Below are 25,627 nucleotides of genomic sequence, written 5' to 3'. Positions count from 1 at the left end.
TTTAGTGCCCAGGCAGATCCCTTGTGGAATGAGGGAAGAATCCCAAAGAGAGACTTAGTTTGAGCAAAATTGAAAGCCAAAGGACCTCGGGAGGCAGCACTACAAAGGGAAACACCCTGCCACAGAAGAAGATTCACAGATGGCACCACCGGTTTGTAAGTTGTATACACAAGCCCAGGTGTACCCTGGGTGGCCTGACCCTTGTCGCTCTCACACAGCTCAAATCTGCAGATTGAGTCTGATGGGAGCAAAAAAATGGCAGGGGTAGAAATACTCCCAAGCAATTTTAATACAATTTACAGAGAGAAATTCCAAAGAAGTCCAAGCAGTTAGAGGCCATAGGGACAAGATAGAAGGGTTCAGAAGTGCAGGCTAAGAGCTCTAGGGTCTAGACTTAATAATGGGGAGAAATCCAAAGTAAAAAGGGAAAAGTGAAGAGAATGATAAAATGCTGTTGACTTTTTCTCTTTCCTGCTTCTTTACTGTGATTCTGTGTTGACAGAATGCTTTCTCCTCCTCTCCCTCCTCCCTGTCCCTGCTTCTTTTTTCCAGGGCACTTGCCTGGCTTTGGGTTTTTTTTTTCCATTTGTTATCTCTCGACCTTGGGAGGGAAATGGGAGCAAAAGGGGAATTTATTAAGAAAAAAAAGGATATTTGGGTAAAAAGAATAAAGAAGGTTTATATAATCTCAAGATACACTCCTGTGCAGTAGCAGTTTGAAGTTCTATTTTGAGAAGAGAATGTAAGTCAGTTGTTTCATCAGGAGAAGTTTAGTTAGAAACATTTGGGGGGCAGTGGCTAGGTGGCATAGTGGATAAAGCACTGGCCCTGGAGTCAGGAGTACCCAGGTTCAAATCCAGCCTCAGACACTTAATAATTACCTAGCTGTATAGCCCTAAGCAATCCACTTAACCCCGTTTGCCTTGCAAAAACCTTTAAAAAAAAAGAAACATTTTTGGGAAGAAAGAAGAATTTATTTTAGTTAAGGGTGCTTAAGTTATTTTAATGAAGAGCAAGAGATTAAGGGTATTTGTATGACACTTGCTGGACACTCTTTGTACTAAGATGGTCATCTAATGTAAATGTTATAAGCTCAAATTAATTGATAATTTTCAACACATTCACTTATGAAGTGAACAGTTATGAAGTTGTATTCTTGTTAAAGTAAAGAATGTATAACAAGGTGACAGTAAGGCAAAATGTGAATTTAATAGCTTTAGAATTTCATGATCTAATAATGAAAATATGAGTCTATCAGATAAGCTACTGTGTTTAAAACAGAAGAGGAGATCTCAACATATCGTCTGAATTGGAGATTGGAATAGACTCTGCAGATACAGAAAGATATTGAATGTTTCCAGGGGAAAAGAGAGAACAGACCAGTTCACCTTCCTCCATTGTGTCTATCTGTGTGTATGGGTTGTTTGGTCGGGGGTTCCAAGAAGATGGGTCCCAAGTAGACAGGAAGAGAGAATAAAACCTGAAGGGGTATCAAGGATAGTGTGAAAGGACTTCAGATGCAATATATATATATGAAAGAAGAGGGATTGAGTGGAATATTTCCAATAAAACCATTTCAGGGTTTAATATTCCTAGTGAAATCTTCTTAGGGTTAAGAAATATTAAAGAAAGAACAATTATTCTTTTTTTTTAAAGATTTTATTTATTTTGGGTTTTACAATTTTTCCCCTAATCTTACTTCCCTCCCCCCACCCCCCACAGAAGGCAATTTGTCAGTTTTTTTATTGTTTCAATGGTATACACTGATCCAAATTGAATGTGATGAGAGAGAAATTATATCCTTAAGAAAGAAACATAAAGTAAAAGAGATAGCAAGATCAGACAATAATATATCAGTTTTTTCCCTAAATTAAAGTTAATAGTCCTTGGTCTTTGTTCAAACTCCACAGTTGTTTCTCTGGATATAGATGGTATTCTCCATTGCAGAGAGCCCCAAATTGTCCCTGATTGTTGCATTGATGGAATGAGCAAGTCCATCAAGGTTGATCACTGCCCTCATATTGCTGTTAGAGTGTACAGTGTTTTTCTGGTCCTGCTCATCTCACTCAGCATCAGTTCATGCAAATCCCTCCAGGTTTCCCTGAATTCCCATCCCTCCTGGTTTCTAATAGAACAATAGTATTCCATGACATACATATACCACAGTTTGCTAAGCCATTCCTCAATTGAAGGATATTTACTTGATTTCCAATTCTTTGTCACCACAAACAGGGTTACTATGAATATTTTTGTACAAGTAATTTTACCCTTTTTCATCATCTCTTCAGGGTATAGACCCAGTAGTGGTATTGCTGGATCAAAGGGTATGCACATTTTTGCTACCCTTTGGGCATAGTTCCAAATTTCTCTCCAGAAAGGTTGGATGAGTTCACAGCTCCAGCAAGAATGTAAGTGTCCCAGATTTCCCACAACACTTCCAACGATCATTACCCTTTCTGATCATATTGGCCAGTCTGAGAGGTGTGAGGTGGTACCTCAGAGAAGCTTTAATTTGCATTTCTCTAATAAGTAATGATTTAGACCAATTTTTCATATTACTATGGATTGCTTTGATCTCCTCAGGTGTAAATTTCTTTTGCATATCCTTTGACCATTTGTCAATTGGGGAAATGGCTTTTTTTTTAAAATATGACTCAATTCTCTCTATATCTTAGAAAATAACAATTATCCTTAAACTCTTTCTAGAAGAAAGTCCCTAAGATTCTAAAAGGTGGCTCACTCTCCTAACTTTTGATAAGACTACTTTTGCTGATTACTAGAAGGATAGTAGATTTTTTCCCATGAGAAAAACCTTGCATTCCAAAGAAGCTCCTAAGCCTCCTCTTGTTTAATGATAAGTAGACTGTTCCTGGACCTTGTGTTCCAAGAGGAGTTACATTGATTCAATAAGACAGTTACAAGGGGCGGCTAGGTGGTGCAGTGGATAGAGTACTGGCCCTGGAGTCAGGACTACCTGAGTTCAAATCTGGTTTCAGACACTTAATAATTACCTAGCTGTGTGGCCTTGGGCAAGCCACTTAAACCCCATTTGCCTTGCAAAAAAAAAAACAACCCTAAAAAAAAAAAATAAGATAGTTATAATCCTGAAGGTTATTCTCACCATCTGCATGGTGAGGTAACATATTTCATGAAAAACTTTCATTCTTTTCTTTGTTGCTGGGGTTTTCACAAATAGATTTTCACAAGTAGAATTTAATTCTGAAGACTAACCAATGAGTCAATAGAGAGGGAAGATAGGGAAGAGGAGGGATTGCATTATGCCATATAATTTTGCCTGATTGTCAATTCAGGTCAACTTGTTGATCTTTAGTACTTTTGTGAGACTTGGAATGTGCCCTTCTCTCAAGAAAAGACAAAAGAAACTTTTTTTTTTTGCCCAGAAGAGTCTCTCTATTTTTTTTGACTGTTACTTTGTTTTTATTAAAGATATTATTTGAGTTTTACAATTTTCCCTCCAATCTTACTTCCCTACCCCCACCCGAGTCTCTATATTTTTTAAAGTGAATTTTTATCCTCCAAGCTGGTATCTATCACCTCTTATCTACATACTTCTTATTACCTTATCTCTTTTCTCTGAGCTACCAGCACCCACCTGTCTCCCTAAATCTCCCTTAAAATCTCAGCTCCCTCTTCAGTAGAGATGCTCCTCTGCCTTTGTAGGCTAGCCTGCTATGGGAGCATCATCCCCCAAACTCTCCTGCCTCTCTATACCCTTCTCTACTATTTATCTTGTCTTCTACTTATGCTGCTTGTATTGCTGTGAAGCTAGCTTGCTCTGGGGGAGTGTTATTCCTCAAATAATCACTCAAATTCTTCCATCCCTCTTAGCTGTCCTTGATGTTCTTGAAGCTCAGCTTGTGGCTATTTATTTTTTTTTTAATTTATTTAAGGCAATGGGGTTAAGTGACTTGCCTAAGATCACTTCTGGTAGTATTTGTACACTTTTGCAATAACCTGTGAATTAAATTTAAGCAGTTTCTTACCCTTCTGAGTCAGAGTTGGTGATTTCTTCACCCAAAACAAACCCACATAGATACTTAATTCCTTCTCCTCTGAGCCTATTTTTCAGTTTTCAATAGTTTGCTCAGAGTTTTACAAAAAATCTCATTTGATGCTCACAGCATCCCTGGGAGGTAGGTACTATTATTAGCCTCAATTTATAGATAAGGCTATGAGGTTAATGAAGAAAGTACTTATATCTATAGGGTCTCAAGTCTTAAGGGTCACACAGCTAGGTATTTAAGGCTAGATTTGAACTTAGTCTTCCCCACACTAAATCCAGCAGGTCCTATTCACTGTGCCATCTAGCTGCATGGATAGTTTATTATGAGGGAATGATATATCAATAAAACAAGTAATTAAGCAAAGAATATGTCCAAATTTTCCTACAAATCATCAGACATAATAGTATATCCTAGAGTAGAAATGTCAAAGATACAGCTTGCAACACTACCCAATACAGCTGCCCCCACATCTTATGTTTTTAGATGGGAAATCTTATAGATTGTTCCTGTGCTATTTCTTTCTTTTTTTTTTTTAATCTTCTTATTTATTTATTTAGGGCAATGGGGTTAAGTGACTTAACATGGTCACACAGCTAGGCAATTATTAAATGTCTGAGGTCACATTTGAACTCAGGTCCTCCTGACTCCAGTGCCAGTGCTCTATCCACTGTACCACCTAGTGCCCCTTGGGCTATTTATTTCATCTAACAAATGATTACAAACTTTATACTTTTCCCTTTCATTCAAATTAGAATTAGTTTTATCTAAAAATTTATTAGGTTTCACAAATTTGTGATTTGTTGAATTATATTCTTAGTTCTGGGTTCATTTTAGTGATACTATTCACTGAATGGCCCAACTCCCTCCCTCCCATTACATTTTAATCTGGTTGGGGCTGCACTAGGAAATGTTGTAGGGCCGTTACATGGTCCAATGGTTAGAGCCCCATTCCTGAAATCACGAGGACCTGAGTTCCAAACCAGCTTCAGTCACTTGATACTAATGTATGACCTTGGGAAAGTCTCTTAACCCCATTGTCTTACCAAAACAAACAAAAAAATGTAATTGGGGAGGAATATTGAAAACTATCTTTGTGGGGGTGGCTAGGTGGTACAGTGGATAGAGCACCGGCCCTGGAATCAGGAGGACCTGAGTTCAAATCTGACCTCAGACACTTAATAAATACCTAGCTGTATGGCCTTAGGCAAGACACTTAACTCCATTGCCTTGCAAAAAAAAATCTAAAAAAAAAAAATGAAAACTATCTTTGCATGCAATTGAAAAAATAAATTAACATTAAAAATGTAATTGGGAAATACTTAAAATAAGTAAAAATACAATAAAACATAATGTCTACATGTAGTTTTCTAAGACAATATGCAGCCCACAAAATAATCTTTTTTAGGTTTAGTTTATATGTTTATATTTATGTTTATATTTGAGTTTGACACCACTGTCCTAGACAATATCTAGGGGGTAAATATGTCTGTGTGTTTGTGTGTGTGTGTGTGTGTGTGTGTGTGTGTGTGTAACAAATACTTTGCTGAGCATTTAATGTTTTTTCCATTCATTTATAAACAGAAAATTAAGAATGAGCCTGTAAAATTGAGCCTGCCTAAGTGGTACAATGATAACTATGATATATTCAAAGAATAAGACCTATAAAACATTAAGCAGCTATCCTCTGAAGAATTATGGGAATATATGGACAAGTTTATCTTATTTTGCTAAATTATTTGTTTGCTTGATATGTCACTCCCTCATATTTATATTAATCTCCCAGGCAGTCCTCCCTTTTCCTGCCCTTTCTTTGCCCAAGCTATCTATACAAATGAGATGCCCTTCCCCATTTTTAAAAGTCCAGAGTAAATACATTGTCCTTTACAAAGCCTCCCTTATTCCTCCTTCCAAGTCTATAATAATTTTTCTTCCTTTAGACTTCACACTTCTCAGGATTAATTTGAATTTTATTTATTTGTCTGTATTCCTCAAGCTGGGTTGTAAATTCTGAGAGTAGATCCCAAGTCTTATCTAAAGTATATATTTACTTCCTATCCCCTAGAATACCATCTTTAACAAGTAAATTAATCCAGGGCAGTTTGGTGACTGGCTCTGGAGTCCTGAGGACTGAATTCCCATTTGGTCTCTGACACTAGATGTATGACCCTGGGCAAGCCACTTAACACCAGATTGCAAAAAGAAAACAAAACAAAAAAGTACTCCACAAACCCAATACCACAAGTAATTTAGACCTGTAGGCCCCATAGTAAATTGAAAGGATAGGCTGACTACTTACTTAACTCTTAAAGTGAGTGAGTTGGATTGGGACTCTGCGAAAGATTGGCCAGGCCCTAGCAAAGGCATCCTTAAATCATGTTTGTGCTATGGTGACAGAGGTATATCAGGAGCCAACTCTATTTCCCAAGGGCTCATGGCTAACTTTTTAGTGTGAGCATTTCTACTTAGCATTTACACCTCAGAAATCATCAAGAGCTATAACTTAGGGCATGGTTTATCATTTTGTGAGCTATCAAGATTTAAGAATATGATGGGGAAATTTTTATGAAAAATTAACTTTATTTTTGAGAGAACTAGATTGTTAAAATATTTACCAACATACCCACATATGAACTCTTGGTAGTTTGTAAAGCCCATAGACCCCATCTCATAATAAGGTTTTTAAATTTTGTAAAATTAATAGTATTATAAAGTAAATTAGTTATTTGGAATCATAAAATATACATTTTTTTAAGTTTCTAGACCCCAGGTTCAGAAACCCTGCTCCAGATATTATCTGTAAATGAAACACATGAAGAAGGGGTTCAGAGGCTGAAGCTGAGTTCCTGTCTCTCTGGCACAACCCTAAGGAAGAACCATGGTTAGGGGAGGGGGTGTGGAGCAGGGTGGGGTGAAGAGAAGCCTAGGCTTTGACTTCCCAGAATGGGAGGGACTTCAGCAACCATCAGCTGTGAATGGCCTCTGCCAAACATTCTCTCTAGACTTGAATTCAGTTTCCCCATGGACTCTTTTATGTTTTTGTGGGAATGTGACAGACTTATAGATGTTTTGTACTAAAATAAGGTACATTAGAAAATATCCCTTGCTAAAATCTACTTAAATCTTAAATGAATTTCAAATCTGAAAAGAGGGAGGTACATATATATTGCTGGGCTTAAACTCATGATTTTCCAGAATCCCCTTTGACTCCTCATGGGTACTCCTAAGAGTACCTCCAGGGAGGAGATATGTGGCCAAGTTCTCTGGACACACCTCTTCTGGAGGAGTGAAATCTGGGATATGGGCCACAAAATACTTATTAAATGGAATTACACTTTTACCCTTTTGAAATGGAAACACTGAACCACATCCAGGGCTCCAGGGAACGTTTCAGAATGGCAGCTCTACTTGGTGCTTTCCATCAATCTGAGAAATTCCTTAATTGGAGTATTAAAGGTGAGCAGCACATGAAAATGAGAAAGCACAAAGATTTCCAAAGCACTTCCTGAATCATTTTCAGAATGTAAACTGATGAGTTTAAGCTCTAGACAGCCCTTCTACCCTCTCCCTGCCAAACAAATTCTCTGAGAGTTTGTTTCTTATTTAAAGACTTTCAAAGACCCTTGGGGAAAGCCCAAGCTTCCCACCTACTGTTTGTCTCAGAGCGGGGGAAGGGGATGACTTCCATCCTTGAATCAGCAAGGATCCATTCTTATGCTTGTAGTGAATCCCGCCGAGCATGAAACGCTCATATTAAAAATCAGAGATGGAAATATGTTCCTCAAACCCTTTATAAATGAATTATTTACCATTTTGGATTTCCCAAAACTCTGTTCCCGACCCAGTGACCACATTTATGTTCCAGCCTCTTGTTTATTAAGAAGCAGAAAGCGCAGATTCCCCGGGAGGAGGAGCGGGCCAGTGAGCGTAAGGTTGTGCCCGGATCAAGCCCAGCACGTCCCGCGGCTCGAGACAGAAGTTAGTCCTCTGCCCCAGGGATAGCTGAAACTAGGTCACGTGGGAAGGATTCTTCTCCTTCCCTCCTCCTCCTCCTCCTCCTCCGGCTCCCCCGAACTTTTCCGGGGCTCCGTTCCAGCTTCTCCGGCCCCGCCTCTTCTCCCTCCCCGGCACCCAATTCCTTCCTGACAAATAAGTGTTCCCACCTCCTGGGTCCGAGTTCTCCTTCCAGAAGCCTATTAGAACCTCCTGGGGCGTGGCTGTTTACCTCTGGTCACCCCGGAGGAGACAAGGGTGAATAAAAGTAAGTGTAGGGAGACACGATTGGCTGGGAAAGACGTCCCTCAAAGTCCTAGGTGGCTTTTGTGGTGGTTTGTTTGTTTGTTTGAAACCAAAGGAGATACCAGGAAGCCTACCGACCTTTTTAAGATGGACAGGGATCCCAGAATAAGTGGGACGCTGAAACCCCACTGAAACCTCCTCTTCCCTCCCGGTGGTGAGAAGGCATTTCCCTGCCCCGGGGATCAGGAGAGCCCCCCCACACACACGCACACACACAACAGAAGCTATCGTATCGCCCAGCTTGATAGGTCCTGATTGTGAGGCAGAAGAGGAAACTGAGGCCAAAAGATGTGCGTGCATTAGGCCACCTCTGAGCGTCCGGTCCCAGTCCTGAGAATCTCTTTCCTGGCCACCACCCCCTTACCCGTGCTCCTGAGGGGGGCGGGGCTGGGTGTTGGCAGGTCCAGGATGTGAGATCCTGGATGAAAGAAAAAGTAGTGTTGGGGCCTGCCAGGGAGCAGAAGAGAAGAGGTAATGCTCAGGGGTCCTGCTTCACCAGAGGCAAACGAGGCAAGAGAAGTGAACAGGTAAGGGGACAAGTTGACTGGCTGGAGGGGAGAAATCACCCCAGGGCTGGGCGATGAGGGGAGAAGGAGAGAACAGATGAAAAGGATTCTAACCCTCTCTCCTACTGCTCCACATTAAGAGGATGGAACTCAGTGACCCTGAACTGCTGGAGATCTTGTTGGAACCTTCAGAAGATATAAGCATACAGGCCTTCCCAGAGCTGGCAGGACCTTCCTCATTCCAAGAGCCAGAGGGAGCTGGACTGCATGATCCAAGACCAGGAGGCTGGGAACCAGAGGGGAGCAGCAGCTGTGTGAGTATGAGGGCTGGACAGAAATAGTTTGGGAAGGGGAGCAGGAAATGGGAGTGGGTAGTACAGCCCAGAGAGGAAAAGGTTAAAACATAATAGAACTCCCCCATCAAAAATGACCCACAGGTAGGTAGGTTCTCCAGACCAAGAAGGAATTGGCCTATTGCTCCCCATCTCCAGAAGAAAGCCCCCTAAAATGTAACATTAGGCATCCAGAGCAGTCTTTAGAAAGATTTCTTATTTCTACATCTGTATGCCTCCCCTTCACTGTCCCAGGGCCTTCAGGAGAGTGAACCTGATGATTTCCTGAACTTGCTCATTGACCCCAATGAGGTCTACCAGTCCAGAGTTTCTCCAGGAAGTGACAGTGGTATCTCTGAGGAGCCTGGTCGTCCTGACAGCCCCCCAGGCCCCATGGCTCTCAGTCCTCCTGCCCTCTATGAGGTTGTCTACGAGACCGGGGCCCTGGAAGGACTGCAAGGGGAAACTGAGCAGGCCAGCTCTGGGCTCATCTCCATCCAGCTTGGTTAGTGCTCTCTCACCCTTCCTGACTTGACTAAGACTGATCAAACCCTGACCTTAACCCTCTCTCCTGCACAATGCAAACTGTGTCCCTCCCCTCAACATCTTTATATGGACCCATCTCTCTTCTGCCTCAAATTCTTTCTTCAAGATGAAGCTCAAGCAACAGCTCCTATTAAGAAGCTTTTCCTACATCTTGTCAATGGCTGCTGCTATTCCTGCTTAATTACTTAATATAGCTACAATGTATTAATTATATAGCCATCTATTCATGAAAGCATTGGCTCCCCCATCAGATTGTAAAGTCTTTGACCAGACATTGCATTATTCTTTCTATTTTTATCCCCAGCACCTTCTAGTGCCTGACTCAAAAAAGGCACTTGATAACTATGATTAATTAATTGGCCAGTGGTGGGGTACAACAGAGATTTCTAGGTCTCCAACTTGGGTCCTTCCTTCCCATCTCTAATCAATACCAGAAAGAGCTGACTGCATATCTCCAGGCCCCTTCTCTTAATTCTTACAGCTAAGTCTGCTTCTAGCCCCAGGTCCTCCCTCTCCCTCACAGATCTCTCCCCCACTCCCCTAAGTCTGCACATCTCTTAGCCTTCTATTTGTCCATTTGCTCAGGTCAGTGGAGTCCCCCCTTGCTGATCCCTGATGGCTGCATCATCAGTGAGCCTACTGCTGGCCCCCCTGCCCACCCAGAGCCCAGAATAGGAACAGGAGTCTTGGTGCCTCCTGAGACATTGGTGAGTCTTCTTGGCTGTTTTCTTTCTCTCTCCCTATATCAAATACAAAGCATTTAAACACTGGGTACCTGCAAAAAGAAGAGATACATGAGGTAGATGTCAGGTATGATAGGTGTGGGGAATGAGGTTGAAGATAGGCACCAAGGACCAAACCTGTTTGTAAAAATAAGATAGTGGAAGTGATTGACTTAAGATGAGAAAGAGATTGGGCTGAGATATGGTTAGGAGATCCGACTCCTACCCAGTCAGTTCAGGAAAAGCCATCATGCTTGCCAGAACAAGCTGGACTGAACAGGGAATTGATCCAGCATAACTGGGGTTAGGAAAGGTAAAGGGTAAGGCAGGATAATGCTTCCGGCAGACACCACAGAAATAATAAAGTCCCCCTGCCTTCTTAAAGGAGAGACCGACTTAGGAGACCAAAGCTCAGGCCACTTTCCCTTCTCTGACACAGAAAAGTGATGCCCAGGCATGTGGGGTAATGTCTGAGTGTTCCTCTGGATCCATAGGAATAGAGCCAGGAATGACATTTTGTAAATGGACTGCACTTTATTTTTATATGTTACAAAAGGGCTTATGATATTTGAATTCTACAACAGTATTATAAGATTAGCAGAGCAAATACAATTATCTCTAATTTTACAGATAAGGAAAGAGTTTAATTGGCTTACCCAAAGTTCCACTGAGAATCAATAATGAAAGTTACTGACTGCCCTGGGGGAGTCCCCAGCAGCATGCCACCTCCTTACCAAGACATGGTACATCCCTTAGGGAACTCCCAATTTAAAGATATTGTCAAGGGCTTTGAACTTGTAGTCAGGAGGGAACTGGGTTTGAATCCTGATTCTAACTTATTAAACTGTTTGATTCTCATCAATAAAATGGGGATATTTACCACATTTACTTCACACTGCTGCTTTGAAGAGAAGGCTATGGTAAACCTTTAAAGCATTTTAGAAATCAGTAGTACTAGAGGAATGGTCCTGCATTCAGGAAGCCTTGACTTCAAATCCTGCCCCATCACCCCTGATGGGGGTGATCTTGGGAAAGTCACTTAAGTTTCAGGAAGACACCATCAAGGGGTTTCCTGGGGAGCAATGGAGCATTCATTTTCTCTGCTCAGGGTCCTCTCTCCAGAGCCTATAGCTGCAGAAAACCCTGGGCAAAAAGACCCTTAATACCTTCTCCAGAGTCTTTTCACTGAGATATAGTATAAAGGAAATCCCAGATGGTAAAGGAGGTCTTTGCCTCAGGAATAGCTATAGCTAGGAACTAGAGGTAGACAGCTTTTCTGGACCCAATACTTGTCACCTCCCACTGCCTGGAAGCTGTCACCATCCATAAGTCTGTCCTTCCCAGGGCTATGAAACAGAATAAGATAAATATCCCCATTTTGTTGATGAGAAAACTAAGAATCAGAAAAATTAAAGGACTTGCCCAGAATCACACAATTTATTCAAAAGCAGGATTCAAACTCACTTCTCCCGACTGCAAGTTCAAGAACCTTGAAATTGCCTCCGAATTGGAAGTTCCCTAAAAAAGAGACATCTTGCCTTCTCATTGGGAAAGAAGGAGTGCATTTGGAGTCTAGAGTCTGCCTCAGTCGTTATCATTTTCTGTTGCCCTTTCTCTATAATTTCAGTAGCTATGCTCCTCCCAGATATTATTCCTCCCCCAGTACCTTGGTAATTGTTGGAAAGATTTGTCTTGAGAATTGTTCAGAGAACTCCCAGGACTTTTAACATGAACTGAACTACAAATATTTAGGCCCCAGTTCCTGATCCATGTTACTCAAGTCCCACACACTAAACTCTGAATTTTGTTTCCTTTACCTCTGGTTTGGAATTTCCAGATGGGGAAGGGCAAGTAAAAAAGTCTGAATGTTATTGGGGGAAATTCTCCTTCTCAACTCCTCCCTCTCTTCTGTTGTCCACTAGCTGCACTGCCCAGCACTTTTCTTGACAGATGAGGAGAAGCGACTGTTGGGACAGGAAGGGGTATCTCTACCCTACCACCTACCCCTCACCAAGGTAACTTCTTTGACAGTGTAGTCCTCAGTATGTCCCGTGAGGAGTCAGGACCTCAGGGGATGGTGGGGAAAAGGTAAGGGTTCAACTCCTGTTAAGTCAATTATTAATGGCCTATCACTCTGTACTAGTCATTTTACTGAACACTTTGGAGCTAAGAGTCAGCATTAAGTTCTGTTTTTCTGGGTCCCAGGCAGAGGAAAGAGTCCTTAAGAAGGTGCGGAGGAAAATCAGAAACAAGCAGTCTGCTCAGGACAGCCGGAGACGCAAGAAAGAATACATAGATGGTCTGGAGACTAGGTAGATATTTTGTCACATCCCAATGTGAGCCTGGTTCCAAGGTACAGATTATATGAGCCAAGTCATATTGTGTTCTACTCAATTACCAGTCATCTCTCATTTATCACGTGTAAAGGTCTCTTAATCCTTTCTCTCTCAGTTGATAGCATTGGCCACCTTCTCATGGATACCATTTTCTCTAGATTTACATTCTCATATCTGACTATTCCTTAGACCCTTTGGCTGTGTTAGTATACATATTGTGTCCTCTCATCATGTGTGTATCCCAAGACAATGCCCTAAGCTCGTTTTTCTCTCACTAGGGAACTGTGGGTTTATCATCTCTGTGCAGGTGACTCCTCCATCTATATAGCCAGTTCTACTCTCTCTCTCCCAAGCTCTAGTCCCACCCTATCTGCTGCCTACCAGACATTTTAAAAGGGAAGTCCCACAAACATTTCAAACTCAGTATAATTAAAACGGAACTCTTCATCTTCTCTCCAAACCAATCCCTCTTCCAAACTTTCCTATTTCTGTCAAAGGCATAATCTTTCTTTTATTCTCCTGGATTTATAATCTTGGTATTATCCATCCATGACTCCTCATCCTTCTCCCAAATCTCATCAGTTGTCAGACCTTGTTTCTTTTTTTTTTTTGCAAGGCAAACGGGGTTAAGTGGCTTGCCCAAGGCCACACAGCTAGGCAATTATTAAGTGTCTGAGGCCAGATTTGAACTCAGGTACTCCTGACTCCAGGGCCAGTGCTCTATCCACTGCGCCACCTAGCCACTCCTCAGACCTTGTTTCTGCACATTTCTCAGCTAACTTCTCCTTATCCACTTATACACCACTTCATGCTGGACCTTCAACTTTTTACCTGGATGTTTCTAACAGCCTCCTAGGCCCTGCCTCAAGTCTCTGTTCCCCACAGCTGAAAGCAAATGGCTCCAACAGCCTCTAGGATTGAAAACAACTCCTCCAGCATTTTTAGCCTCTTATAACCTAGTTCCAGCCTATCTTTTTTGCTGTATGCTGTATATTTCCCCTTTCTACACTATATAGGACACAATGGCCTTCATTCCTACACCTGTATTTAACTCAAAGCTGCCCTGAAAGACTATTGGTGAAGCCTGACAAAAACAGGGTATGTTCAGAGAGAGAGTTTGGGAGAAAGTTGTTTTGGATGTGCTGAGTTTGAAATGCCCATGGGACATTTAGTTCGAAAGGTAGAGCTAAGCAGAGACTGGAACTATCTGCTAAATGTAGAACACAATCCATTCTCCTTACCTCAGCCTCTTAGCATTACTAATGTCCTTAAAGATTTCAGCTCAAGCATTAACTTCCAGCAGTCCTTCCTGGTTCCCCCAAATAGTTCTCTCCCTTCCAAAACCACCTCGTATTTTACTTTATATTAATATGGGATCTTTTCTTTCCCCAAAGAATGTAAGTTCCTTGAGGGCAAGAACTGTTTCAGTATTGTCTATTTTCAATGCCTAGTAAATGGAAGGAACTTAAGTACTTTGTTAATTATGTAGTTAAAGAAATGTGCAATGTCTTGCTCACCTGGTTTGGTATTATGTGATCCCCATTCCTAAGTCTCTTTCCCCCTCACCCCAGGGTGGCTGCTTGTTCAGTGCAGAATCAGCAGCTGCAGAAAAAGCTGCAGGAACTGGAGAGACACAACGTGTGAGTGGAACAAAGGTGGTGGTGGGGATCCCATGGGATAGAACATGGGCATGTAGGTGATTCCTGCCATGCTTGGAGGCCAGAAACATACTGCCTTTTTTCCTCCCCTACTAGCTCCTTAGTGGCCCAACTACGACAGCTACAGGCACTCATTGCTCAGACCTCTAACAAGGCTGCCCAGACCAGCACTTGTGTCCTGGTAATGGTCCCTCCCCCACTTCTTGCCACCCCCCCCATTCATCTAGATTTGTCATCCCCTCTCCTTCCTTCTACTCCCTCATTTTGAGGCCAGATCTCCGCTTACTAAATGTCTCTCTTTTTTGCTAGATCCTCATATTCTCCTTAACCCTCATCATCTTTCCCAGCTTCAGCCCTTTTCACAGGGAACAGCCAACTGGGCCTGACACTTACAAGCCAAGTGGAGGTGAGGTGCAGTGGGAACTATTAATGTGGGTGGTGAAAGGTCATCTTTGCCAAGCAAAGGGCAACAGGATGGGGCCCAGGAAAATTCTCATCCTAACCTTTTACTTCACTCTTCACAGTTATCTCCAGGAACATCTTGACTCATAGGGATGTGCCTGACAGCTTGAGGATCCTGGTATCACAGCCTGGAGACAGGGGTGCCAATGGTTCCTCAGGGGCAGTACCTAAAGAGGGTGGGAAACAGCCGGGCCACAGGGAGAAGGGGAGAATTGTGCAGCATGCTGATGAGATGTAAGGCAGATTTGGAAAAAGGCCTGGAAGGCTGCCACAAAAATTATTCAAATTGTAGGTCTGAGATTCCCCTGACTACTCCCCACCAGTCTTCAAACCCTATGGCAGCAGGCTGGAGTAGGATGTTGCTTTAGAGAAAGTGAAGTAGTACTCTTCTCCTGTTCTATAATATAGTCAGCAAATTATTCTCCCAGTGTAAATAATAATACACAAACAAGGTGAAGGATTTGAACTCCTTTAAGCTGAGCAATTTGGGGGGAAGGGGAAGGGTAAGAGGAAAGAAGTGCTGCTTTAAAATAAATCTCTGATTTATAAACTTAACCTCTATTTGGTTTTATGGATCTCCTGGTAGTTTGTGTACAGATGAATTTATTCAGGCCCCAACCATAGAGAGAAAGGAGACTGGGGACATAGCTGCTTCCCACAATCTATTTCTTTATTCTGATCCCACTCCCCCCCAAATAAGCAAAACATAACTAATAATATAGTTGTGGGGTTGTTTTTATTTTATTCTTTGATTATCAAGGAGACAAAAGGTGAAGGGCAAAGGGAAGAAGATGAAGGAATAGGGTTCCAGGAGCCAGGGTCACCCCATACAACCTTCTCCCCAGTCAGACCAGCTGTTACCCTTCTCCACCAGGCCCCCCTGGAGCAAAAGGCTTGAGTGTCAGGGTAAGGTGTTTATATGGATTCAATCTGTTTTCGAACCTTTTCCAGGGCCTTTCGGTCCAGTGATCTCTGACGAAGGATCACCAGGCAGGCAAAGACTGCAGCCACTCCCACCACAGCCCCCTCAAACTTCCAAAACAGGTGTCGCTCCATCATTGCTGAGCGGCAGCTGAGACAGCAGGGAAACAGTCTATCACAGCCGGTAGTGCAATCCTCAATATTTGATTAAGCCCCTCTTAGTTTTATTCCCATCCCAATAAACCCATTAAAAGAGAAAAGTGGGGTGAGGAAGAACAGGGAGAGGAAGAGCAATCTGTCAAATCAGCCACCAATCGAGTAGCTGGCCTTGGCAAAGGGAAGGTAAGGGAGTACTGACCTTTTGAACTCATCTCTCTTGGACAGGGAACAACTGATCTTCTCTACAAAGCCAGTGGTACCGCACTCAGGAGTGGTTTTCTGTGGAAAGGAAGGATAAATAGAAGGAATAATTAAGATGAGTCTGGAAAAGGGTCAATAAGGCTTTGGGGCAGCTGTTGAGTCCTAAAGCTCGGAGATACCCAGGAAGATGGCAGAATGACTTCTTCCAAAAGAGAGAGGGGAGGGGGAGGGAGAGATCTGAGTGCCTGCGTAGATAAAGGGGGGCACTCACTGCCTGGAAGGTAGTACACGGGGCACACTCCTCGGCCACCACAAAATCCTCCACCAACCAGCAAGGCATGGACACCAAGGTGCTCACTGGAAAAGAGAAAAATGCCCGCTCCACTGCGTGAAGGCTGGAGAAAGACCCCCCCCCCCGGGCACGGCTGCTCTCCCTCCCCCCAGCCCTGCCGGGGGCGCCCCGCCCTCCTGCTCCCCCCGGCCCACGTTGGCCCGTCCTGGCCAGGGAGGGCCGGCAGGGGCCACCTCCGCGCCCCTGGCCCTTCACCTACCCGACTGCTTCTCCCTGGCGGCGGCCTCGGTCAGGCTGCGGGGAGAGGAGGCGCGGGTCAGGGCCGAGTCACCACAGCCCCGGCGGCCCGGGCCCTGACCCCTGACCCCTGACCCCGGGGTGCGCGAGGCGCCCCGCCCCTCCCCCTCCCGCTCACCCGATTTCCAAGACGAAGGCGACGAGCACCCAGCCGGAGAAGGCGAGGAGGCTCCGCGGGTGGCAGGGCGGAGGCTCCGGGGCATCGACCCAGTAGGGGCCCCCGGTGCATGCGGGGCGAGGGGCGCATAGCGCCGCACCTGTCGGCCGGCGACGTCAGCCGGAGGACGGACGAGAGCGCGGCGCGCGGCCGCCGGAGCCCAGCCCCGCCGCCCCCGGCAGCCGCCCGCCCCGCCCCGCCGCGCCGCGCTCCCAGCAGGCCCCGCGGAAAGGGAGGCGGGGCGGAGTACCCTCGCGATAGCTGGCGCGACGGCGGAGGGAGCTCTCGGCGGTATTTTTCCCCTGCTCCGAGGGCAGACCACCCAGTTCGGCCGGCGAGCGCGCGCGGGAGGAAACGTCGCTGAGCAGACGCGACCCCGGACCGCGGCAGATTCACACTCGGGCTTCCGCCGCCGCCGTGCCGTCACGCGGGAGGCCGGGACTCGGCCCTCCCCCCGGGCCCCGGAGACTCCGGCCGCGGGGCGCGCCACGAGCGGGCCCTGGCTCCTCCCCACACCTCTCTATACACTTATCCCCATGGCTCTTAGCGGGATGGAGTGCTTGGCGCCGGGAGACTGAGTTCTTCCGGATGGGTGGGGCACTGCCTTCTGGGAATTGTAGTTCTTCAGTGCATTTTTTGCTCCTAGGGCAGCGCCTTATCTCAAGGTTTCTGACTGAGCATCCCTTTTTTGCATGAGCACAGGCTGTTTAATTAACTCCATTCCTTATATAATTTATGACCCCAAAACAAAATTCTGTGTTTATACAGAGGCCTAATATTGCGGTCTTTTTCACTAAGATTTTTTTTTTTGCCCATTTCCTCCAGAAGTGAGGAAAACAAGGACAAATCCTGCCTCATAATCTTGACCCTGGGCAAATCACCTGTCTGTCTCCGTTTCCTCAAATGTTAAATGGATAATAATGACCCCTTCCTCCCAGGATTGTTGTGAGAGTAAGATGAAATAACATTTGTCAAACCTTTAGCCCAGTGACTGGCACCTAGTAGGACAATAAATTCACTACCTTTTCCTGTCTCACCAGCTCTTCTGGGAATTAATGATTTGGCATAGCTATGTCCATTTGGGAAAAAAAGAGGCCTCAGCTTGTATGAACAACCCCAGTTGGGAGATGAGCAGAGGCAGAGGAATATTGTACAACCTAATAGCAATTTGGGGGTGATGATCAACCTTAACGGGCTTACTGCATTGATGGAGAGCTACAGGATGAGAGTACAAGAGAAATTAGAATTGAAGCCACAGTAAAAATGGCCAGTAATAGAGAGGAGAAAGGGGCAAAGAGGAGGGTTTGGAGAAGCCTGAATAGCCCCATCAATGCAATAATCAGGGACAATTTTAGAGTACCTGCAACAGAGAATACCATCTGTATCCAGAGAAAGAACTGTGGAGTTTAAACAAAGACCAAGGTATATATTACCTTCATTTAAAAAAAAAAAAGTATCTTATGTACTACATAATTTTGCTATCTCTAATATTTTACTTTCTTCTCAAGGATATGATTTCTCTCTCAACACATTCAATCCCAATCAATGTATAGCATGGAGACAATGTAAAGATTATCAGATTGCCTTCTGTGGGGATATGGGGGAGGGAAGGAAGGTGGGGGGGAAATTGTAAAATTCAAAACCTTACATAAAATGATAGGCAGAAACTACTATTGTATATAATTGTAAAACAAATAAAATATTAAAAAAAATTTAAGGAGCCCTCAGCTCTTTCCACCATCTTTTTTTTTTTCGTTTTTGCAAGGCAAAAGGGGTTAAGTGGCTTGCCCAAGGCCACACAGCTAGGTAATTATCAAGTGTCTGAGACCAGATTTGAACTCAGGTACTCCTGACTCTGGGACTAGTGCTCTATCCACTGCACCACCTAGTCACCCCTCTTTCCACTATCTTGCAGAGCCACCACCACGGTGTGCATGATTATACTGGCAGAAGCTCTCAAAAGCATCAACAATGAAGAAAAGAGAGGAAAACGCTAGGTTCTCATTAGGCCATGCTCTAAAGTAATCATGGGGTTCTTAACTGTGATGATGAAGCATGGTTACATTGACAATTTGAGATCATTGATGATCATAGAGCAGGAAAAATTGTTGTGAACCTTACAGGCAGATTAAACAAGTGTAGCATAAACAGCCCCAGATTTGATGTTCAATTGAAAGATCTGGAAAAGTGGCAGAATAATCTGCTACCATCCTGTCAGTTTGGGTTCATTGTGCTTACAACCTCAGCTGGCATCATGGACCATGAGGAAGAGGAAAACACAGGAGGAAAAATCCTGGGATTCTTTGTTTTTTTTTTTTCCAAGGCAATGGGGTGAAGTGGCTTGCTCAAGGCCACAGAGCTAGGTAATTATTAAGTGTTTGAGGCTGGATTTGAACTCAGGTACTCCTGACTACAGGGTCAGTGCTCTATCCACTGCACCACCTAGCCATCCCCTGCGATTCTTTTTCTAAGGGTGTAAAACCCAGCCCTCACATAAGACAGGCTAATAAAACATCAAATCTAACACAATTTTTTTAAACTCAATAAACAGATGGTGAAGGAATTGCACCAAACTCATAAACAGCCATAATAATTCTTCCCTCTTTTATAGATCTTTCCCACCAGGGGCCAATGTAGTCCTTTAGATTTATAAAATAGATTAGAATTGAATTCCCTCTGTCCCATTCCCCCAAAGAAGGGATAAGTACTTTGAATTACATAACCTTGTTCTTCTATGTCCCTTGATCCTCCTCCTTAGTCCCCAAACTCCACTATTCTGCTCTCTAAGGCTATTCAGGCTTCTTCTCCAAACCTTCCTCTTTGCCCTTCTCCTTTCTGTTACTGGCCATTTTCTCTGTGGCCTCAATTCTAATTTCTCTTGTACTCTCATCCTGTAGCTCTCCAGTTTAATAAGTACAAGGGTGGAGCCCAAGTGTAAAACAAATCATCCTTCTTGTGCTATTAAAAGAGAGAAAGGCAAATACTCCGGGCAAGAGTATACACTTTATCTAATATTTAGCCTTGTTAAAGGGGGATTTAGGGAATCATACTAAATAGGTTCTTCCTGGGCTTACTTACCATTATATTCTCAAACTTCATGTGCCTACATTTGACAAGAGCCTAGATTCCGTGACCACTAATTAACTGACTGGAAGGAATACAACATTTCCCTTTTTTTCTGGATTTTTTTTTTTGTAAGGCAATGGGTTTAAGTGGCTTGCCCAAGGCCACACAGCTAGGAAATTATTAAGTGTCTGAGGCCAGATTTGAACTCAGGTACTCCTGACTCCAAGGCCAGTGCTGTATCCACTGCACCACCTAGCTGCCCCTTTTCCTGATCTTTTTTAGATGAAAGATGGCTATTTGTTAAGATTATGAAATACAGTTGGATGGTTTGTCCATACAATTGGTATCTCAGTATACAATGTGGATGGACAATTGTAGAGGAAAGAGATAGGGCTAAATTGCATTTGGGAAATTGTACAGTGCTTTTGAAGACCCCAAATTTCTCCTTGAAATATAATCTCATCATTTTGAAGTGTATATCTTTCCAGAGATGTTTTGTAACACACAATTTCTTTTTTTTTTAATAAAAGAAATATTTTGTTTATTTTGAATTTTACAATTTCCCCCTAATCTTGCTTCCCCTCCCCTCACCCCCCACAGAAGGAAGTCTGTCAGTCTTTACATTGTTTCCATGGTATACATTGAAGTAAGTTGAATGTGATGGGAGAGAAATCATATCCTTAAGGAAGGAAAATAAAGTATAAGAGATAGCAAAATTACATAAGTTTTTTTTTTTAATTAAAGGTAATAGTCTTTGGTCTTTGTTCAAACCCCACAATTGTCTCTCTGGATACAGATGGTGTTCTTCATTTCAGATTGCCCAAAATTGTGCCTGATTGTTGCACTGATGGAATGAGCAAGTCCATTAAGGTTGATCATCACCCCCATATTGCTGTTAGGGTGTACAATGTTCTTGTGGTTCTGTTCATCTCACTCAGCATCAGTAATCCCTCCAGGCTACCTTGAATTTCCATCCCTCCTGGTTTCTTTTTTTTTTTTTTAGGTTTTTGCAAGGCAAATGGAGTTAAGTGGCTTGCCCAAGGCCACACAACTAAGTAATTATTAAGTGTCTGAGACCGGATTTGAACCCAGGTACTCCTGACTCCAAGGCCAGTGCTTTATCCACTACACCACATAGCCGCCCCTCCTCCTGGTTTCTAATAGAACAACAGTGTTCCATGACATAGATATACCACAGTTTGCTGAGCCATTTCCCAATTGAAGGACATTCACTCAATTTCCAATTCTTTGCCACCACAGACAGGACTGCTATGAATATTTTTGTACAAGTGATATTTTTCCACTTTTTCATAATCTCTTCAGGGTATAGACCCAGTAGTGGTATTGCTGGATCAAAGGGTATGCACATTTTTGTTGCCCTTTGGGCGTAATTCCAAACTGCTCTCCAGAAAGGTGGGATCAGTTCACAGCTCCACCAACAATATATTAGTGTCCCAGATTTCCCACATCCCTTCCAACATTGATCATTCCTTTCTGGTCATAATGGCCAGTCTGAGAGGTGTGAGGTGGTACCTCAGAGATGTTTTAATTTGCATTTCTCTAATAAGTAGGCAACACACAATTTCCAATGAATTAAAATTTCAATAAATTGGATGAAATGTAAAAAGTTCTTGTGGAGGAACATACATATATTATACATATGTACACACATATACTTATATACATTGTACACACACACCCCATACATCTCCTGATAGACTTGTAAACTCTCCTGTGCCATCCCAGCTGCTATTCCAACCTTTTTACTAGTCCACCAGTGATATGCCTGGGAGGAGCTAAATTCCTTGGCTCTCCTTTCTCTCCAACTATGTAGCCACATCTTCACCTAGCCCTTTTCCTGGCTGGAGCCACTGCTTGCTGATTACGCTCTTTTCTCCCATCTTTTGTTACCTTTGGAAAGGATCTGTCATTTGACCATCCTATTGTTGCATAGACCATCGTTGTGATTTCTCAGACCATGAGTCTGTCTCTTCTCTGGCCACGGATCTTCTTTCTGTGTTGTCTCCTCTGTGTATTAGAATGGGAAGTTCTTGAGGGGAGGAATTGTTTTACTTCTACACTTATATCTTTAGTTTCTTAAGCAGAATGTTTTTGTTCATTCATTTATTCCCAGAGAACAAGAACTGGACTATTTCATTTTTGTTTCATATCATAGTGGCTAGCATTGTGTCTGTACTTAGGTCTCAATAGAGTCTTGTTGTCTGATTGATTGAAGCTATTTAAGATTATCTGACCAAGTTGACCCTCCTAGCCCCTATCACTTCTCTATACTCTTAGTCCTAAAATGTCTCCATTTTCCCAGATCTTGTTTATACTTTCTTTCTCCTCTGATATAGACGGTTTTCCAAATCCCCTAGTTTCCTGCATGGGAGAGCCAAGAATTCCCTATGATAGAACGATAAACATCTGTATCTCACATGACTGCTGTACTTTGTTGCATAACCTTAACTGGGCCCTCACTGCTGCTAGGCAATTCTGCAATATCTCCCTTGTCAACTTACTATCCCACTCTCCATAGTGGCACTTACCTACCTTTTCATCTCTCCTCAAACCTCTCAGGGCTCCCCCTTTCTCCAGTGTTGCAGCTGAGAACCTTGCCTCCCCTCTTCTCCCCTTTTCATCTCCTATCATTTAGATGCTTTCTGTGACCATCTTTTCATCTAAAAAGTAGCCTTACTTCTTATGGAGGCTAACTCCTTTCTACATGTTCAAATGATCCCATTCTATCTCTTCTCCTACCCCAGGTCCCTCTGTCATTCCAGCTCACTTTTTTCCAGTCTTTCCCTCTCTATTAACTCATTCTCTGTAGCCTACAAACATGCCCATTTTCCCCCCATCCTGAAAAAATCCTCACAATCCTTTCATCCCTGCTATTATCCTATCTCTTTTGTTCTTTGTAGCTAAATTCCTCAGAAAGGTGCCCTATTATAGGTGCCTTTACTATTTCTCTTCTCACTCTCTTTTTAATGCCTAAAAATTCAGCTTTGGACCTCATTCCATCAAAACTATTCTCTCTCTCTCCCCAAAGTTGTTAATGACCTCTTAGCTGCCAAATCCATTAACCTTTTCTTAATCCTCATTCTCCTTCACCTCTCTGCTGCCTTTAAGGCTGTTAATCATTGTCTCCTTGATACTACTCTCTCCTTTCTAGATTTTTGTTATACCCCTTCTTCTGGTTTTTCCTCCTAGCTATCTATCTGACTGTTCCATAGGTGTCCCTCAGGATTTTATTCCAAGTCCTCTTCTCTGATCCTTCTGTTCTACTCCTCTTGGTGATCTCATCAACTCCATGAATTTAATTACCCTATGTGGATGACTTTTAAATCTACCTTCTTGCACCAAACTCTCTGCTGACCTCCAATCTCACATCTCCCATTGCCTTTCAGGAATTGTCAACTGATGCCCAGTAGACCTCTTAAAGTCAATATATCCAAAACAGAACTCATTATCTTTCCCCCTAAGCCCTCCCCTACCCCATTCCTTTCTTATTACTGTAAAAGGCAATACATTCTCCCAGTCCCTCAGGCTCAAAATCTAGAAGTCATCCTGGATTTCTCACTATCTCCCCCCCCCCCCCCCCCGCCCAATCCAAGCTGTTTCCAAGGTCTATTGATGTCACCTTTGCAACATCTCTCAAAAATGTCCCCTTCTCTACTCTGACACTGCCACTCCTCTAGGCTTAGAGATTCTCATCGTGTCTATCCATATGCAGCCACTAAAGTGATTTTCCTAAAATGTAGATCCAAACATGCCACCCTTCCCTACTCTATAAACTCCATTTACTCCCTATTACCTCCAGGAGCAAATATAAAATACTCTGTTGGCATTCAAAGCCCTGCATAACCTATCCTTCTCCTCTCTTTCCCATTTTCTTATACTTGAATCCCTGAAACCTTTTTTTTCTTCAATATAGTGACCCTAGAATCCTGACAGTTCCATCAACATATAAAAAAAGACCTTGACAAACTGGAATATGTTCAGAGGACAACTGAATGTTTGGAGGTCATGACATAGAACTGGGTGAAAGAAATGATAATTTTGTCTGCAGAAAATCTGTGGCAGAGATGCACTGGGAGGAGGAAAAGGGGACATCATAGTTATATTTGAAGGACTGTCTTGCAGACAGATTAGATTTCTTCTGATCAGTATTAGAGGACAGATGTAGAAGCAATAAGTGAAAGTTTATATAGAGGCTAAGTAGGAATAAAACTTCCTAAACACTTAGTTATCCAACAGTAGAACATGCAGCCTCCAGAAGTAATGAATTCTCCCTAGTAGATCATCTTTGGAGAGACACTGTTTAATTTCCTTTGTCTGATACTAGATACAATACCCTGCACAAGGAAGTAATTAATAAGAGCTTCTGGAAAAATCTGGTTCTCAGATCCCAGGATCAAAAGGTCAAATTCCATTCTTACTTGCCATTGTTTCTGGTTAATCCTGTTCCATTTTTCCTTCTTCCAGAAAGTCTCCCTAAACCAATGGTTCAATATCAATATTGGAAAGGAGCTCAGCAGAAGCTATACCACCCACTCCTGACTAAGAATGCCCTTTGATGATGCTCAACTTTCCCTGAAGAAGTTCTCATTGTTAGGAAATTGAATATTATTTATTATACTCACTTTGTAAATGAGGGAATAAACTCAAGAGAAATTGGGACTCGTCCATAGTCAAAAAGTCAAAGGTTAGCATTTGGATTTTTTGGATGTCTAATGCTTTCCCAATCTTCCATGGCTGCTTCCTGTGTTTGATTTCCCCTAGTTCTTCCTGAATCCCTATTGCTGGGTGACTTAGTGGACATAGAACATTGGTCCTAGAGTTGGGAAGAACTGATTACAAATCCTGCCTCAGTTACTTTGTAACTATGTGACTTTGAGCAAGTCACTTCTCTTGTGTTTGCTTTAGTTTTCCCAATTATAAAATAGAAAAAAATAATATCACCTACTTTCTAGGTGATAGAGAAATATTGACAAAGTGCTTTAGTAAGCACTACACTATTATCCATTATGTTTTGAGGTTTATCTGGTAAAATCTTCTCTTTGTTCTGATGGTACACTCTACTATGAGTTCAACTTATTCAATTCAAAGCCCTGCATAATGAAAGGTGCTGAGGACATAGGAGAAATGGGGAGATGGAGAGAAATTGAGAAGCCAACACTCATACCCCTTCCCAGCCTGTTTCCCACCTGTGAAATTGCTGAATGCTAAGTTGAAATGATGAGTGGACTGGAAAGGGCAGAGGAAATGATGAGGACCATAAGGAGGAGAAGAAAGACTCCAAAACAAGATCATTTGTGCAAATGTTGGTCTTTAATACTAAGAAAGACCTTTCAGGCTTAGAGTGAAAAGACAGCATCCTCACTCCCCCATTTTTGGGGAAGGGGTGTGGAGGGAGAGGACAGAGCTAAGCCAGCTAAGCTCCCAACCCCCACCCATACCCCAGGGGATGACCCAGTAACAACAGAAGGCAATCTAGGTATATACACTTAGTGTTCTTGCTGGAGATTAGGAGAAAAAGGCAAAGAGGTCAGGAAGGATACCCCTACTCCAGAGGCATCTCTCCTCATTTCACTTTCCTCATTCCCTTCTCTTACCACCTTTGCTCCCTCCCCTCACTATCTCACTTTTCC

At 43.0% G+C, this 25,627-nt stretch overlaps 2 protein-coding genes and 1 pseudogene across 4 annotated transcripts; 2 read left to right on the top strand and 1 right to left on the bottom strand.

The window, feature by feature from the left end:
• Position 1: 1 nt before the first annotated feature.
• On the top strand, positions 2-15,433 carry CREB3L4 (cAMP responsive element binding protein 3 like 4). 3 transcript variants are annotated; one of them, XM_074223440.1, is made up of 10 exons: positions 2-155; positions 8,968-9,141; positions 9,415-9,664; positions 10,291-10,412; positions 12,350-12,442; positions 12,633-12,739; positions 14,335-14,403; positions 14,518-14,602; positions 14,731-14,827; positions 14,946-15,433. In XM_074223440.1, exons 2-10 carry the CDS (start codon positions 8,971-8,973, stop codon positions 15,119-15,121), a joined length of 1,170 nt encoding a protein of 389 aa, XP_074079541.1. In that variant the 5' UTR covers positions 2-155; positions 8,968-8,970; the 3' UTR covers positions 15,122-15,433. The 3 variants fall into 3 exon arrangements, with proteins under 3 accessions (XP_074079541.1, XP_074079540.1, XP_074079539.1); XM_074223439.1 differs by lacking the exon at positions 2-155 and adding an exon at positions 8,181-8,848 and having other exon boundaries at positions 9,424-9,664; XM_074223438.1 differs by lacking the exon at positions 2-155 and adding an exon at positions 8,188-8,848.
• A 169-nt stretch (positions 15,434-15,602) lies between these two features.
• JTB (jumping translocation breakpoint) lies at positions 15,603-17,073 on the bottom strand. Its single transcript, XM_074223444.1, is given in 6 exon segments — positions 15,603-15,955; positions 16,163-16,242; positions 16,436-16,521; positions 16,716-16,750; positions 16,872-16,972; positions 16,974-17,073. Coding segments are annotated over 6 exon segments (486 nt in total). The 5' UTR covers positions 17,001-17,073; the 3' UTR covers positions 15,603-15,798.
• A 1,771-nt stretch (positions 17,074-18,844) lies between these two features.
• Positions 18,845-19,245, top strand: LOC141512019 (small ribosomal subunit protein uS8-like; annotated as a pseudogene).
• Positions 19,246-25,627: the final 6,382 nt, after the last annotated feature.

Source organism: Macrotis lagotis, chromosome 2 (genome assembly GCF_037893015.1).
Source record: "Macrotis lagotis isolate mMagLag1 chromosome 2, bilby.v1.9.chrom.fasta, whole genome shotgun sequence".
In the NCBI taxonomy this organism is placed as follows: Eukaryota; Metazoa; Chordata; class Mammalia; order Peramelemorphia; family Peramelidae; genus Macrotis; species Macrotis lagotis.
This window is presented reverse-complemented; position numbering and strand designations above follow the sequence as displayed.